Below are 14149 nucleotides of genomic sequence, written 5' to 3'. Positions count from 1 at the left end.
TTCCTTCCTTCCTTCCTTCCTTCCTTCCTTCCTTCCTTCCTTCCTTCCTCTTCCCTCCTCCCTCCCTCCCTTCTTCCTTCCCCCCTCCCTCTAAATTTGGCTCTCCAATTCTTTTTCTCCTCATGTGCTGTCTCTCTCCCTTCCTCCCTCCTTCTTACTCTCTTAGTTGCCAACCTTGCTGGGCTCCAAGCTGTGTCTTTGTAAGTTCTAGCACTCTCGCCTTCACAGAAGTTTGGGGGTGGCTCTTCCCTGGCTGTCTGGCCTCCTGAGCCTCGGGGGGCGGGGATGATGTCATGAGAGGTAGGGGAGGGGATTAATCATGAAACTAAAGCATTTGAGGCTTTCTAATTTGTAGCATTGAGCCCTTGATTTCATAATTGCGGACCATTGATTTCATGTATGGTGCACCAGCCTTGTCATGAGGAATCCAAACCCCAAGCCTTCCCCTGTCTGCCTGCCGCCTGACGGCTGCCGCCTGCCAGCCGCCAGCCCGCCTGGGGTACCCAAGGGTCTATTTATTTTTGCAATATTATTTTTGCAATTAGCTGAGAGTGCCTTATCTTTTCCTGTGCCCCCCTCAGTCAGCCACCTGCCTCCCCCAGCACACAGGAAGCTATTCAGGGAATGTTGTCCATGGCAAACCTCCAGTCTTCGGACTCCTGCCTGCAGACGTCATGGGGCACCAACCAAGCAAAGAGCAATTCCATCTCAGCCCAGAACTTGAAGAAGAATGGGGGAGGGGGCAACAAGAGTGCCGGCAAACGGCTCTTGAAGAAAAGCACAAAGAACAGCATTGACATTGAAGACTATGAGGAAGATCAGGACCACCTGGATGCCTGCTTCAAAGACTCCGATTATGGTGAGTAACTTTCCTTGTCTTTGCCTCCCCTTGGTGGCCGCCATCTTGCCTCGGGGTTGGAGGTTTGGCTTTAATTCTCTCCCACTGATCCAAGGCCCTCCTGGCCTTAGGGGGTGCAGGCAGGATCAGAGTCTCAGCTCTGGAGCACCCCTTGGTCTGACTCCTTTGTGGGTTTAAAGTGAAGGAAACAGGAATAGGAGTCAAGACCAAAGCCCTCAGGAAGACTCTTTGCTCTTGGCAGTATTCTCACAGGTAAATGTCAATTTTTATATCCATTCTCTTAGGAAAGGATTCTAATTCTGGACTGTTGTGAGGGCTGGCCACTCGCCTGCCCCAGGGAAGTTTTCAGTCACCTGTTGTCAGATGCTTCTACCCGTGTTACAGAGGGGAAGTGACTCCAGGCTGGAGGCAGACCTTTGATGGGCACCCACTTCTGCCATCTGGGCCAGGGCCCATCCCCTGCATTGTGCCCCCTTCCGAGCATTTGCTTCTCTGGCCCACTTTGTGAGGAGGCCCCATTCCTACCTCAAGGAGAGTGGTTGCTGGGCTGCTCACTTAGGGAGCTGAGTTGGCCCTCCATGGAGCTCACCAGCTCTCTCCTTTTCCCTAAATTGTTTGGTTCATGTGCTTCATCAGTGGTTCATCAGCCTATATGAATGGGGTGTCATGGGAAGAGCTCTGCATTGAGTCAAGAGTCTTGGATTCTAGTTTTGCCTCTCACTCCCTGTGTGACTTTCAGGCAAGTCACCTGACTCACCTGGACCTCAGTTTCCTTTTATGCAAAATGAGAGGGAGAGGGGAGGACTGGTCAGATGAGTTGACCTCTGACATCTCTTCCAATTCTAAATTTATAATATTCTCTAAACTTCTTGGACCCTTAGTTTAGGAGACTGTAGGACCTTCAGTTGGAAGTGGCCTTAGAAGTTAGAGCATCATGGACTTAGGGGAGGAAGGGATAGAGAAATCAAGACACAGAAAACTTCGATGAATGTTACAAGGTCCCAAGCAAGAGTAAGGAGCAGAGCCAGAGTTTGAACCCAGCTGGGCCTTGTCAGTCCAAGTCCAGGGTTCTGTCCTCTGTCTTCTCCTCTCTGGATTGGATGATCTCTAAAGACCTTCTTGTCCAGAAATTCTAGGATTCCTGAGGACAGCTCAGAAAAGGCCGTCCTGAGACACGGCGTTATAGAATCCCATTTCCATGTTGCTTTTAAGTCTTACAAAGTGTTTTCCCTACCATAAGCCTGTGAGATATTATTGTGATTATAATGATTATTTACGACTTTGTCTAGACTGTTGTAAGAAACTCCCCTGGGGGGACTCCCAGGACTAATACAGTACCTGCCCTGGAACTTGGAGAGCTGCCCAGGGCGACGTTGTTTCATGAGGGTCCCCCAGCCAGGATATCTCAAATGTGGGACCCAAACCAAGGTCTCCCAGCCTTTTAGACCAGTTCTCTGTTTACTTAGCCCTTGAAGCTTTACAAAGCACTTTACATGTACCGTCTCATTTGATGCTCGGTGATCCTGTGAAGTCGATGTGCTTTTCTTATCTACTGAGGCACCAGAAAAGTGAAGACATTTGTCCAGGGTCACACAGCTACTGAGTGTCTCAAGCAGGATTTGAACTTGGGTGGGTCTTACTCAAAGTCCAGGACCCTATCCACGGTGCCACTTAGTTGCCTCTCATTATTATATAATAATGATAGTTGTTTTATATAAATATATACATAAATATATGTATTTAGTTATTTCTATATAATATATTGTTTTTCTACATAGTTTTATATAAACACATAAGTAAATAGTCCAATAGACTAAAACTGACTGTTCCTGACCTTATTTGAGATCCTAGAGTGGTTTGCCATTCCCTCCCCCAGCTCATTTTACAGATGAGGAAACCAAGGCAAACGGGGTTAAATGAAACTTGCCCAGCGTTACACAGCTAGTAAGTATCTGAGGCCAGTTTTGCTCCTTCCTGACTCCAGGCCACGTGCTCTAGCCACTGGGCCACCGTAGTTGCTTCTTTCTAATGATCATATAATGATGTATATTCTTTATGTAATAGACTTCATTCTCTCTGTCATATAATATGGGAGAGAATAATAATATTCTGTATCCTCTCCACGGCATCTCTCCCCGATGCCGTATTATACAGAAAAGATCACATCTAGACGTTATTATAGCTTACAGAATAGTGCCGCGGGTGGTCGGAGCCGAGCGCTGCCGTGTCGTTGGCTCCGAAGCCTGAGCGCCCCTCGAGGACCGCCGGGTGCCGCCGGGTGCCGGGGCCTCGGGCTACCCATGAGAACTCGCCCCTCCAGAAGAATCTGGGCTTCTCGTTCCTCATCCACCAGGCAACACACATACCTTAGTGAGTCCGTCCACAACCATGAAGTATCTACTCTGCCGAGGCCTCGAGGGTTTCGAGGAGTGACAAAACCCCTGAGAATCCCCCCTCTTGAGGCACTTGGAATCTCTTGGGGAGACGACGTGCCCCAAACCGGTTACCAACTATCTAGCGACAGACACTCTGTGATGAAGCAGTTTCCTTGTGGATTAATATTATTCTTTATTATTATATCATATAATAATACTAACACATTCCTTATTGCCTAGATTTGTCATTTCTGAATTAGTAAAACTATTCCCCGTGCCCTGCCCGAGGATTTTTGCCTTAGCATGGCCGTCTGTGGGGCCCGAGGCACTGCCAGAGGGCGCTTGGGCTTTCCCTAGTCTTCTGTGTTCTAACCAGAGACGTTCTTCTCCCCCGGCCCCCCTCCCCTCCCGCAGTCTCCGTCCAGCACCCGAGGGTCCCACCGAAGCTGGCCAAAGCAGGTCAGGCTCCTGAGAGGAGGCAGGCATTCGCCTTTTGCTCTGGAGTGCCGCGGAGGTTCCTGAGCCGTGTAGTAAACCCCCACATCCCACAGGGTGGCTTCAGGCCGCCCATGCTTGAAACACATCGTCCCTGTCTGGAGTTAATATCCCATTTCCCTGCTTGCTACGGAGGAATACGTTAATGTGAAAATTAGAATCTTCTTGAAGGTTAATGCAAACAAGACTTATTTCCATTTTAGAAATGCTGCCTGTATTTCAAAGATGACTTTTTGGAGAGTTTGCAGCCACTTGGCAATTACAGCCCCAATAAGTCCATCAAATCAGCTAAATTACATTAAAACTCTTCAGAAATCATTCCACAGAGGCCTGCCACTTGCAGATGACACTTTAGAAATGGCCTGGGATAAGCTTTAGTTGCAGAAATTCATATTAAGGGCATATTTCTCTGACTGATTTAAACGGGCTTCCTTTCTTGTGGGCGGGCTTGGTTAACAAAGGCTGGATTTATTGCCCAGGTGGTCAGCAGATTGGGGTTCCCTGGCTAAGTTATACAGTTGCTCCAGGTCCATATATTGGTTTGACAAACAGAAATTGAAAACAAAATGAATTGCACATTTTTTAAGATGTATCAAGTAGACATGGGCAAGGACCTTTGGAAAAGACACAAGAACTTGAGTTTCCATTGGACCATGTCTGGGGGCTGAGCCTGCAGCTTCTGGTGCTCATCATGAAGTTCCCTGAAAGCACAGGCAGCTCTCCTTGTCTAGGCCCCCCAGGCTTTCAGAGAACCACAGAATTTCAGAGTTGAAAGAGTCCTTTTTGGCCATCAAATCCAACCTGTGCTTGCTGCAAAGGTGACATCTCTGGAATATGCCCCCTCTGGCACTGCCACCCCACTGGCAGGAGTCCTCACCACCTCATGCCTGGACTATTGCACTAGCCTGCTGGTGGGTCAGCCGCTTCAAGTCTCTCCCAACTCCACTCCCTTCTCTATTCAGCCAGTGAGGTGATTTTCCTAAAATGCAGGGCTGATCCTCTCCCTCTGCTACTCAGCAAACTCCAGGGGCTCCCTATTGCCTGCCAGAATTAAATGCAAAATGCTCTGTTAGGCATTCAACGCCCTTCATAACCTAGCCGCCTCCTCCTTTTCCAGTCTTCTTGCGCCTTATTCCCTGATGCATGCTCTTCAATCCACCGATACTGGCTTCTTAGCTGTTCCACAGTCAACATACTCCATCTCTTGGCTCTGGACATCTTCTCTGGCCATCCTCCCATTCCTGGAATGCTATTCCTTCTTGTCTCCACCTACTGGTTTCAAGTCCCCCCACTAAAGTCTCATCTTCTCCAGGAAACCTTTCTCAACCCCTCTTAATTCTATTGCTCTCCTTTTAATTATTTCCCAGCTTTCCGTTATATGACTCCGTTGTCCATATTTGTTGGCTCATTGTCCCATTAGATTGGGAGCTCCTTGAGGGCAGGGACTAAATGTTGCCTTTTTTGTGTCCCCAGCCCTTAGCCAAATGCCTTCGTGCCCGACTGAAATGAGGATAATATTACTTCTCTGAGTTTTGGGGTATTGTGAGAAAGAGTGTAATAACAAATACTAAATAACCAAAAACAAAAAAGAAAAAAATGTCTGTGACATTGCTTTAGGAATTTCACGATTCCTAAGTCCAATATGAATTTAAAGAACTATTCTCTTCCCGTTCAACCATCGGAACCTCCTCGCTACATAGACTCGGGGGAAGTCTCCCTCGAAAGGTCATCAATAAAGAAGTGCTAAGCATTCATGTGGGCTTAAGAACAACCGCCAGCCCTCATTTCACAGTAAATGGAGAGGGCTTCCAAGCATTTCTGAGAAATAAGTGCAAATTGGGAGATGTCAGTACTTCAGCCCCACGTGGAATTGGGGAAGAAATGACGGGGGAAGAAGGCTAGAGATACACACATTGTGGGAAAATGTAAATTGGGATGGCATAAATAAATGACTTGTACGACTGTAATCTGCCGCTGGGAACATAATTCACATTTATACAACATTCTCTGGTCCCTTGCAAAGACTCCAAGAAGACTGGACTTGCACTCCCATATTCACAAGGAGGGAAACTGGCCCTGAGCCCTTCAATTTCGAGAGGGATACTCTGGCCGGCTCTGGGAGGACTTGCCCCTGGAAGGGAAGGATGCACAGATTTTCAGAGAGGTTTTGTTTCTTTTGCCTTTGTTTAGTGTACCCCTCCTTGGAGTCAGATGAAGATAATCCTATATTCAAGTCTCGATCGAAAAAGAGAAAAAGCTCTGATGATGCTCCATACAGCCCAACAGGTAACTTTTGGCCTCCTGAGTCATTAGAAATGGGATGCTTGGTACATTGGTTTTTTTCTTTTCCCTTGTTCTTCCCTGACCAGCTGTTCCAATAGGGCCTGGGGCTGGAAATTCAGCCTTAACCAGGACTCTTAGCCCATGTGGCACCCTCGTCTTTGCCTTGGGTGGTTGGCTGGGTGAGCTTTCGTGTCTAATCTTTGAGGCTCAGAGGAGGGCTGGGGCAGATATCTGTTCATCTAGAACTGATGGGACAGGGCTTCTCCTTTTTGGGTAGCAGAGGGGGCCCCTGAGCTGAGGGATGAATAAGGACTTGAAGGCCAACAGAGCTGCGTTTTCCCATCGAGCACAATGGGGCAGAGGAAAGCTGTGGGATTGGAGAAAGAACTTGCCTCTCTGCTTCTGAGATCCACCTTTCTGCACATTTCCTGGGGCTTTTGTGAGAACTCTTCCTTGCAAGGGCATTTGAGCATGGGGAGGCTGAAGAGCGGAGGGAATTAGACATTTCCTGCTCTGATTAGAGCAGCATTGACTCAACCTGCTTGGAACCCAGGGAATAGCTGGGGCATTGACAAACTCTTTTCTCTTTAGCAAGGGTTGGGCCTTCAGTGCCTCGGCAAGACAGACCTGTTCGAGAAGGGACGAGAGTGGCTTCCATTGAGACTGGGTTGGCAGCGGCCGCAGCCAAACTCTCCCAACAGGTGAGGTATCTGGGTCATTGTCCTGCCCAACGGCATCCTGAAGTAGGAGGTGGGAGGGACAGTACTTGGCACCTGTGTAAGGTTTGACTTTCCCTCTTCCCACCACAACGGTGTAGGACGCCAAAGCCCATGGAATCTCTAGTGTAGACACCCCGATGGTGCGTGTCCCCATGAGCTCCTCTATCTCGTCACTCTGTTAGGAAGTGGAAAGCGAGGGACTTTCCAAAACAAGGGCTTTACAGGCAAAATGTCAGCATGTTTGGGGAATGTTTTCTACCTTGAATGGAAGATGGAGCAACCACTCAGGACCCCAGCTGCATCATCTCTGATGAGGAAGCACTTGGCTATCATCAACCAAGTAATTGCAATGATCACTGTAGAGAGATTGTGACCAGATGGATGGCTCCCTCGGTTGGCATCCCGTGACCGCTATTTTCTGGTGAATTTTGAGATTTAGAGAATGACCAGAACTTCCTGGTATTTCATTAAAATACATCCTAGTCACACTCTTTGACCAAGGTTTAATCTGTCCTTCTGCATCCTTAGAGATTTCCATAACCTCAACAAGAAAAGAGGCAAGTTAGGACCGAGGAAGGGAGCTATTGGACTCCCACAGGGAATGCCTCTAGCCACGGCCTCATGACTACTGTTCTTCCCAGAACTCTTGGTCTTCTTGACCTGAAAAGAAGGGTAACCCCTGTAAATGGAAAAGCCTAGATTTTAGGAAGGGATTTATGGAGTAGTGAAAAGAGAAAGAAAAACCATGCTAGATTTACAACGTGAGGACCTGGGATTGAATCCTGACTGCTACTTGTTGTTTATATGAACATGGTCAAGTTTTGTGAGAGGACATTAGAATGGGATCATTAGTTCATTATGTCCCCCAAAGCTGAAGTCTCTCACCCCCTTAAGACAAAAGAGCCTAGGGCTGATGAAAGAGGAATGATTGCTTTCCTCACATCTAGGGGAGACTAAAAGAACAGGAGCTCTTTCCTTCTTGAATGCCTTCTCCTTCCCATCATTCAACAACTCCAGCAAGCCGTTCCCACTATTCATTCCCAGCATTGTCTCCATAGAGGTCTAGGCATCCGTTTCAGTGCCATTTTTTTAGTAATAACATTCTTGGTCCCAAGGCTGGAACCACAATGCAGAGGGAGCCTTGGTAATTGGCCCATCGTTGCCAAGGACAGGGGTCTCTCCCGAGTCCCTTCTCATAGTCCTGTTTCCTATCAGCTAGCCACCCACATCATGAGAATTTTGGCCTTACCGTGTCACACATCTCTGGGAGAATGGGGCTTTTTAAAAAATGGAACTGGGGAGTGAATGACCATGACACTGTGCTTTCTTCAAAGGAGGAGCAAAAAGGCAGGAAGAAGAAAAATACCAAAAAGAAATTGTCACCGAACAACACTAATAAGGTCTCCCAGGAAAGCAGCTCGCCTGAACCCAAGCTGGAATCCCATAGCAGCAGCCTCACTGACCATGAGTATACAGCAGGAGCTAGCACCTTTGGAGGGGCTCAAGTCACTCGAGGCTCCCAGCCCATGGCCCCTGGCGTCTTTCTCACCCAGAGGAGGCCATCCTCATCATCCCAGAATAATGCAGCTGCCAAAGGTACGGTCTCTCATGGGCTGCTACTGGTTTGAAGGGGTTCCTTCTGTGTATCTCTACCCAGGGGACAGAGTAGAGCTCAGAGTTCTCCTGGGGACAGTGGTGAGCTTGGTATTGGGGTCCATGTTACCTTTTTCCCCGTATAGGAGAGTAACCTCTTCCCTTATCAGATAGTGTGCGTAGGTGGTCCAGCCTATCCTTCAGTGCTCACCCCTGCTCAAAATAAACTTCTGCTCCCACAGCTGAGCTTTCTCTTCAGAACCACCACCAGGGAGGCTATAGATAGCAGATGAAGGAGCAGCTTGACCAGGTTTCTCCTAGTCACCATTCTGATTTTAGATTCTGAGGTACAAGTACCCCCAAGGAAGAGGGAGGAGGTGAGAATTGAGCTGTGACTCATCAGCTCCTGGAGCCCATGGTGTGTAGAGATGCTCATGGTTTCTGCCTCAAGGGAAGAGCTTGTGGCTGATCCCACCCTGTCTGGTCCTTCACTTAGCATCCTGCCTGGGACCCTTTCTTTCCTCTCACCACACAGCCCATTTAGGAGTTGATATTCTTATTTATTTGGTATTGAAAGACTTCATGTCTTCAAAAGTTTTATACTTCATCTGGAGTAGGAATTTCCATGTTCATTTAACAAACTCATTTATTCTTTACATGCCTAACAGTGCAAGATGCTGTGCTAGAAGTTACAGGAGGTGCATGGGAATAAGGCACAATCCTTGCCCTTAAAGAATTGATATTCTAGTAGGGGAGGGTTTAGATAAGTAAACAGGCTAGACAAGGTAGGATGTGAGCTTATTTCCAGCAGGGAGAATCAGGAAAGTCTTCTCATAGGGAGCATAAGTTTGCAAAGTGCTTTGCACTTATCTTACTGGTCCTCAAAACAACTTTGCAAGATGGGTTCAGTTGTTATATCCATTTTATAGTTGAGGAAACAGAAAAGTCACTGAAAGTGACTTTGCCCAGGGTCTGAGGTAGGAGAAGACCACATCGCATCCAAAAGTTTTTTCTTCGTGCCTGGCAAAATGCTGCTCTGTATCAGTAGGTGTGTAACAAATGCCTATTGAGTTGAATGTTTCACATGTGCTTCCAGGTTCCTGAGGCTAAAAAATCAGGTGCTTCTGAAGCTTCCCACTTGGGAAATTTTCCCCTCATAGCCCAAATTATAGTACTTAGACCCTAGAATTTTTAAACTCGCTGCCCTGAAGTGGCAAAAAGCTCAGAGTCTTGGGCTTCTGATCAGTGGCCCTCATTTATGTTGGCTTTCACATAAGACCTTTGTGAGGAAGAATCTTCATTTTGGAGATTAGGAAAGCTGGGAGAAGGGTGGCAGAGTGGGAAAAGTGGAGGTGAGGTAGGGGACAGGGGACTTAGCCTCAGGTAGTTTTATCATGCTTTTAGGAGAAAGAGGCAAATCATCATAAAACAGGAAAATAGGCAAGCACATTTATTCCAGAAAGCTTTTCAGGCTGCAGGATTAAAGCCTAAAAGGTTTGCTCATTAGCCAGCCCTGAGTTCTTTTGATGAATCTGTGAGCAGGTATTAAGTGCTTGAGGTGTGTTAAGCACTATGTCTTCAATCACAAAGCATTCAGGTGACCATTTCACTCCTTTTGGCAGACTGTAAAATGGAAGGGATTGGATTAGATCACAAGTCCCAGCACTCTCTTTGCCCCTACATTCCTCCTACAGTGGAGGACTCTCTGGACCTTCAGGAAATGCTCATAAATGATGACCATGAGAACAAAAAGTAGTCTCTGTGAGTCTGTTTTGAAATGAGCCTGGATCCACTTTAAAAAAAAAAGGGACATGGCCCTAGGATTATTCAGACTAGTGGCCCTGGGTCCAGGGGGCATCCCTGGACTTGAGTACATACAAGGTGGAGTGCTTTCCCCTGCAAAGTCAAGAGAGCAAATGGGCACCCCTTCCTCTTTGGGCTGTGGGATTGTTTACTATCATTTGACTTGGCAAACCAGGGCAGAGGTTCAAGCCCATAAACAAACAACACCTGCAGATTTAGTGGAGAGAGTATGCATCGGCTGCTGCCTTTTTGCTTGGTTGGCATAAGGGAGAGAAAGGGAGAGCACAGAAGAGAGCAAAGTGGGTTATTTCAGACGCCCAGGTGAGCATCTGGCAGGTGGGGAAGTTGTCTTAGACTGCCCTCACCCCAGCCAGCAGTGGCCTAAGGCCAGTCTTACCCAATGCCACTGGCCGGGAGCCACTGAATGATTGCTCTCCATGGAAGTCCTCTTGTTGGGGCAGGCATTGAGACATAGCAAAGTAGGGAATGTACCCAGAGGTCAAGGTATGAAGAGGAGACACCATCACAGACCCCTCTGAGCCTAGCTCTCAGGGAATTGCTCTCAGGGATTGATATTATAGATGGAGTAGTCATCTGCAGCAAAGATCCACAGGCTGGGCGGCTAGGTCGCTCAGGGATTGAGATCCTGGGTTCAAATCTGGCCTCAGACACTTCCTAGCTGGGTGACCCTGGGCCAGTCCCTTAATTCCCATCGCCTAGCCTTTACCACTCTTCTGCCTTGGAACCAATACCTCGTATCAATTCTAAGATTGATAGGGTTGGACCTCTTCCAACTCTCGACCTGTGATCCTATATGTCTCCAATCATTTAATCAATGGGCTGACATTAAGCACCTTACGGCATACAGACCACCGGATTTAGCCTCTGGGTGGGGTTGGAATGAGTACCACTCCCCCAAGGGAGTAGAATTCATTTTATTTACCTTCACCTTTGTGTCTCTCTGCTTCCAAGAGAGCCCGCCATTTTTCCTAGTCTGAGAAAGTTTATTGTACAGGGTTCTGCTCCTCTACAGAGAGGCATCATATAGGATGGTTGAAAGTGGGCCAGACCCAGAGGCCTTGGGTTCTAGGCTCAGCTTTTCCATTTATGATCCCTATGACACTGAGGAAGCCCCTGACATTCTCTGGGTCCATGACTTTCATCTTTAAATGTAGGTCTGTGATCCTTTGTGGCTTTAGGGTCCAGTGACTTTAATCTGGCCTCCTCTGGTCCCCTTGACCTTGGCCCTGGCATCCCTGTAGCCCCCTGCCCTGGGTCTCCTGTCGCTCTGACACAGGCTCCCCCAAGCCTCTTCTCCTCTTTGGCTGTGGTTGCCCATTGCTGGCCAATCACGGCAAAAGCGTCTCTCGATCATGGCTGGGGTACTCGACGGTCCCCAGCGGTCCTTATCCCGGCACACTTCCCTTTCGAGCTCTTGTCGACATTATCACCTACTTTGCTTAATTGAAGACCTTATTTAACCCCAACACTATCTCTGTTTACTCTCATTCTAGCCTGTCTATAGTGTTGTGAAATTCCTGAACTGCAGAAGGCCGGTACCCAAATTCAGTGACACAAAAGCCCATTCCAAAGCTAAATACAAATGATCTGGGCATCAGTGCCTCTGGACAATGGAGAGTGGGCTGTAAGTGCATTTGAACATCCAGAGTGCCTCTGTCCAGGGTTCCCATGAAGCAGCAGGCAGGCCCGGCTCTGTGGACCAGTGGAGTTTCCATCTCCAGCCTCCCTCTTGGAAGGTGGCTTTTTTCAGGAGAGCCTTCCAGACAGCAGCTTGGTTGGCTCCGTGGTCTCCTGAAGCGTGGGAGAGGCTGACCGTCTTTATTGCATCTTTTTCTTTCCCCAGGAAAACGCACGAAAAAAGGCATGGCGACAGCCAAACAGAGGCTGGGGAAGATTTTGAAAATACACCGGAATGGGAAGCTCCTCCTTTAATATTGGAGCAGCCAGGACTTTTCTCCCCAGCCCGGGACTTCTTCCTGAGCCGACACTAAATCTTCAACTCTTGGTGGACTGCCGTAGTATTGCGCTTCATCCTAGGGAGGACCCCAGTTAACTTTTTGTCACCACTCAAATAGTTGTTTTTAACTTTCAGCAGTCAGAGTGTACAGAGCACTGCTATAAATATTTTTTAATATAGACGTCCGTTCTCAAGTTGCTGAGAGTGACCATTTCGCAAAAAGTTAACCCAAGAATTTGAGGACCATTCCAGTCTTAGGAGAGTATCCCTTGAACTTGTTCCCAAGGGCAAGGTTGTTTCGCTCGCTTGCTCGCTCACTCGAAGAGATGCTCGTCAGTCTGGAGCACACTCCCTTTGAAAAAGGAAGTGTGGACCAACGCCAGAGGCATCTGGGTACGGAGCATGAAATGAGGTCGGAGTTGGTAAAATTCTGGCGCTTGCCAGAGGTTAAACAAACAAACAAACAAAAACAGAAAAAGAGAGAAGGGACGCTCCGTTCTTTTTTTTTCTCCCCAAGTCATTTTCAGACAAATGCCGAAAGCACTCAACTCGATTTCTGAGCTAACTTCTTTCCTTCCCTGTTAGGAGGGTTGGCAACAGGGGGAGCGAAGGGTATTCACTGCACAGGAGCACTTGGAATTAGGAGACCACCTTGGAGTCCAGAGCGCTGTCTGTCTATGCACAGGCGAGGGGACAGGGCTGGGGGTGGGGGGCGGCGGGGAGACCCCAGGTGAGCCGGCACTCCTCCGTCCAGCCGTCGAGGCGGGATGGCGTCCGGGGCTGGGCAGGTTGGGGATGGGGGAGAGGCGTCTCCCCCAGGAGCACAGGCTCTTAGCGAAGGCTCGGGGACTGGGGCCACACATGGTACAAGGACAAGCTGGGGAGGAGCCCCGAAACGAGCCAGCTCGGCTTGACAGGTATGGCTGGCCGCTGGGAGGTGCCCCTCGGTCCCTCGTCCCCGCCGCCGCGCAGAGCACTTCTTACCAGACAGACACCTCGGCTTCAGCTCTGGGAAGGCCGAGGAGAGGCTGCACGGACAGGCCGGCCAGGGTCCGGTGGTCTGGTCCGGTCCGGTCCGACGTCGGGCTGATTGACAATTTGACTGGATACTTTTGTCTTTTTAACTCTTAGCATTTGGTGTAGAGTGCTTTTATCTTCCATTAAGCGGCTTGTCTGCACATAAACACTGAGGGGGGTGGGGTGGAATTTGTTTCTCAGGCAATCCCATCTTTTCGTTTTAGATGTGTTTTTCCTAAGGCATATTTTTCATAGAATGTAGCTTGTAAATAGCTTTTTAAAATAACTTCTTTTTATAAGAGTAAAAGTATCTTTAGAAATTCCTTTCTATAGAATACTTCATTAACATTTATACGAGTTTTTTGCCGAGTATGATAAAATGTTGTATTTTCTTTGATTCTTAAATTTTTTTTTGCTTTTTTTGCTTTTTTTGCTTTTGTTTTTTTGTTTTTTTTTTGTTTTTTTATTTGTTTTTTCGTTTCTTTTTTTTTTTTTCCTTTGGGAATTAGGTATTGCCTGAAAAACAAGTCACGTTGGTGCAGTCTTATACAGAATCAAATAGTACAAAAAGAAATCTATTTAAGACACATTTTGAAGATGACTCTTCAACTTTAATACCAGCTCTTTGTTTTCATTCTTGTATGATGAGGGGGGGATACAGTTATTTTACTAGCACCTTGTGAAGTGTTTCTGTGTTTTGTGATGATGTAATTTATTAATGTTTGTAGCTTTTTATATTTGTATATTTCTTATGAGCTTTGTTTATATACCCATTACCTGGATGAAATGTCCATGAGAAAACAGCTACAGGAAACAACTGAGGCCTTATTAACTAACCCACATCCTGTTCGAGTGGGACATGAGCTAGGAAGACTGGGAGGACAGAACGAGTTAGTCTAATGGGGCCCCAGACTTAATCAAAACAGGTGTTTTTAAAGCTTCCTTTGACACTGTTCTTGTCCAGCATTTATATTAATCTAATCCAGGCATCAAGCTATTTTTTTTTAATTATTTTTTTTCGCAACAT

The 14149-nt window shown here is 47.5% G+C and overlaps 1 protein-coding gene across 1 annotated transcript in view; it reads left to right on the top strand.

Annotated features, from left to right (window-relative positions):
• The window catches only part of PHF2 (PHD finger protein 2), a 92439-nt gene extending 80155 nt beyond the window's left edge, over positions 1-12284 (top strand). The window contains exons 14-18 of the mRNA XM_044676300.1: positions 582-859; positions 5920-6015; positions 6604-6713; positions 8066-8327; positions 11992-12284. Of these exons, the coding sequence (XP_044532235.1) occupies positions 582-859; positions 5920-6015; positions 6604-6713; positions 8066-8327; positions 11992-12080 (835 nt within the window). The 3' untranslated portion in view covers positions 12081-12284. The remainder of the gene's footprint in view (positions 1-581; positions 860-5919; positions 6016-6603; positions 6714-8065; positions 8328-11991) is intronic.
• Positions 12285-14149: the final 1865 nt, after the last annotated feature.

The sequence above is a fragment of the Gracilinanus agilis genome, chromosome 1 (assembly GCF_016433145.1).
Source record: "Gracilinanus agilis isolate LMUSP501 chromosome 1, AgileGrace, whole genome shotgun sequence".
Classification (NCBI taxonomy): domain Eukaryota; kingdom Metazoa; phylum Chordata; class Mammalia; order Didelphimorphia; family Didelphidae; genus Gracilinanus; species Gracilinanus agilis.
Note: the sequence above shows the minus strand (reverse complement) of the source record. Positions and strands in the feature narration are given on the sequence as shown.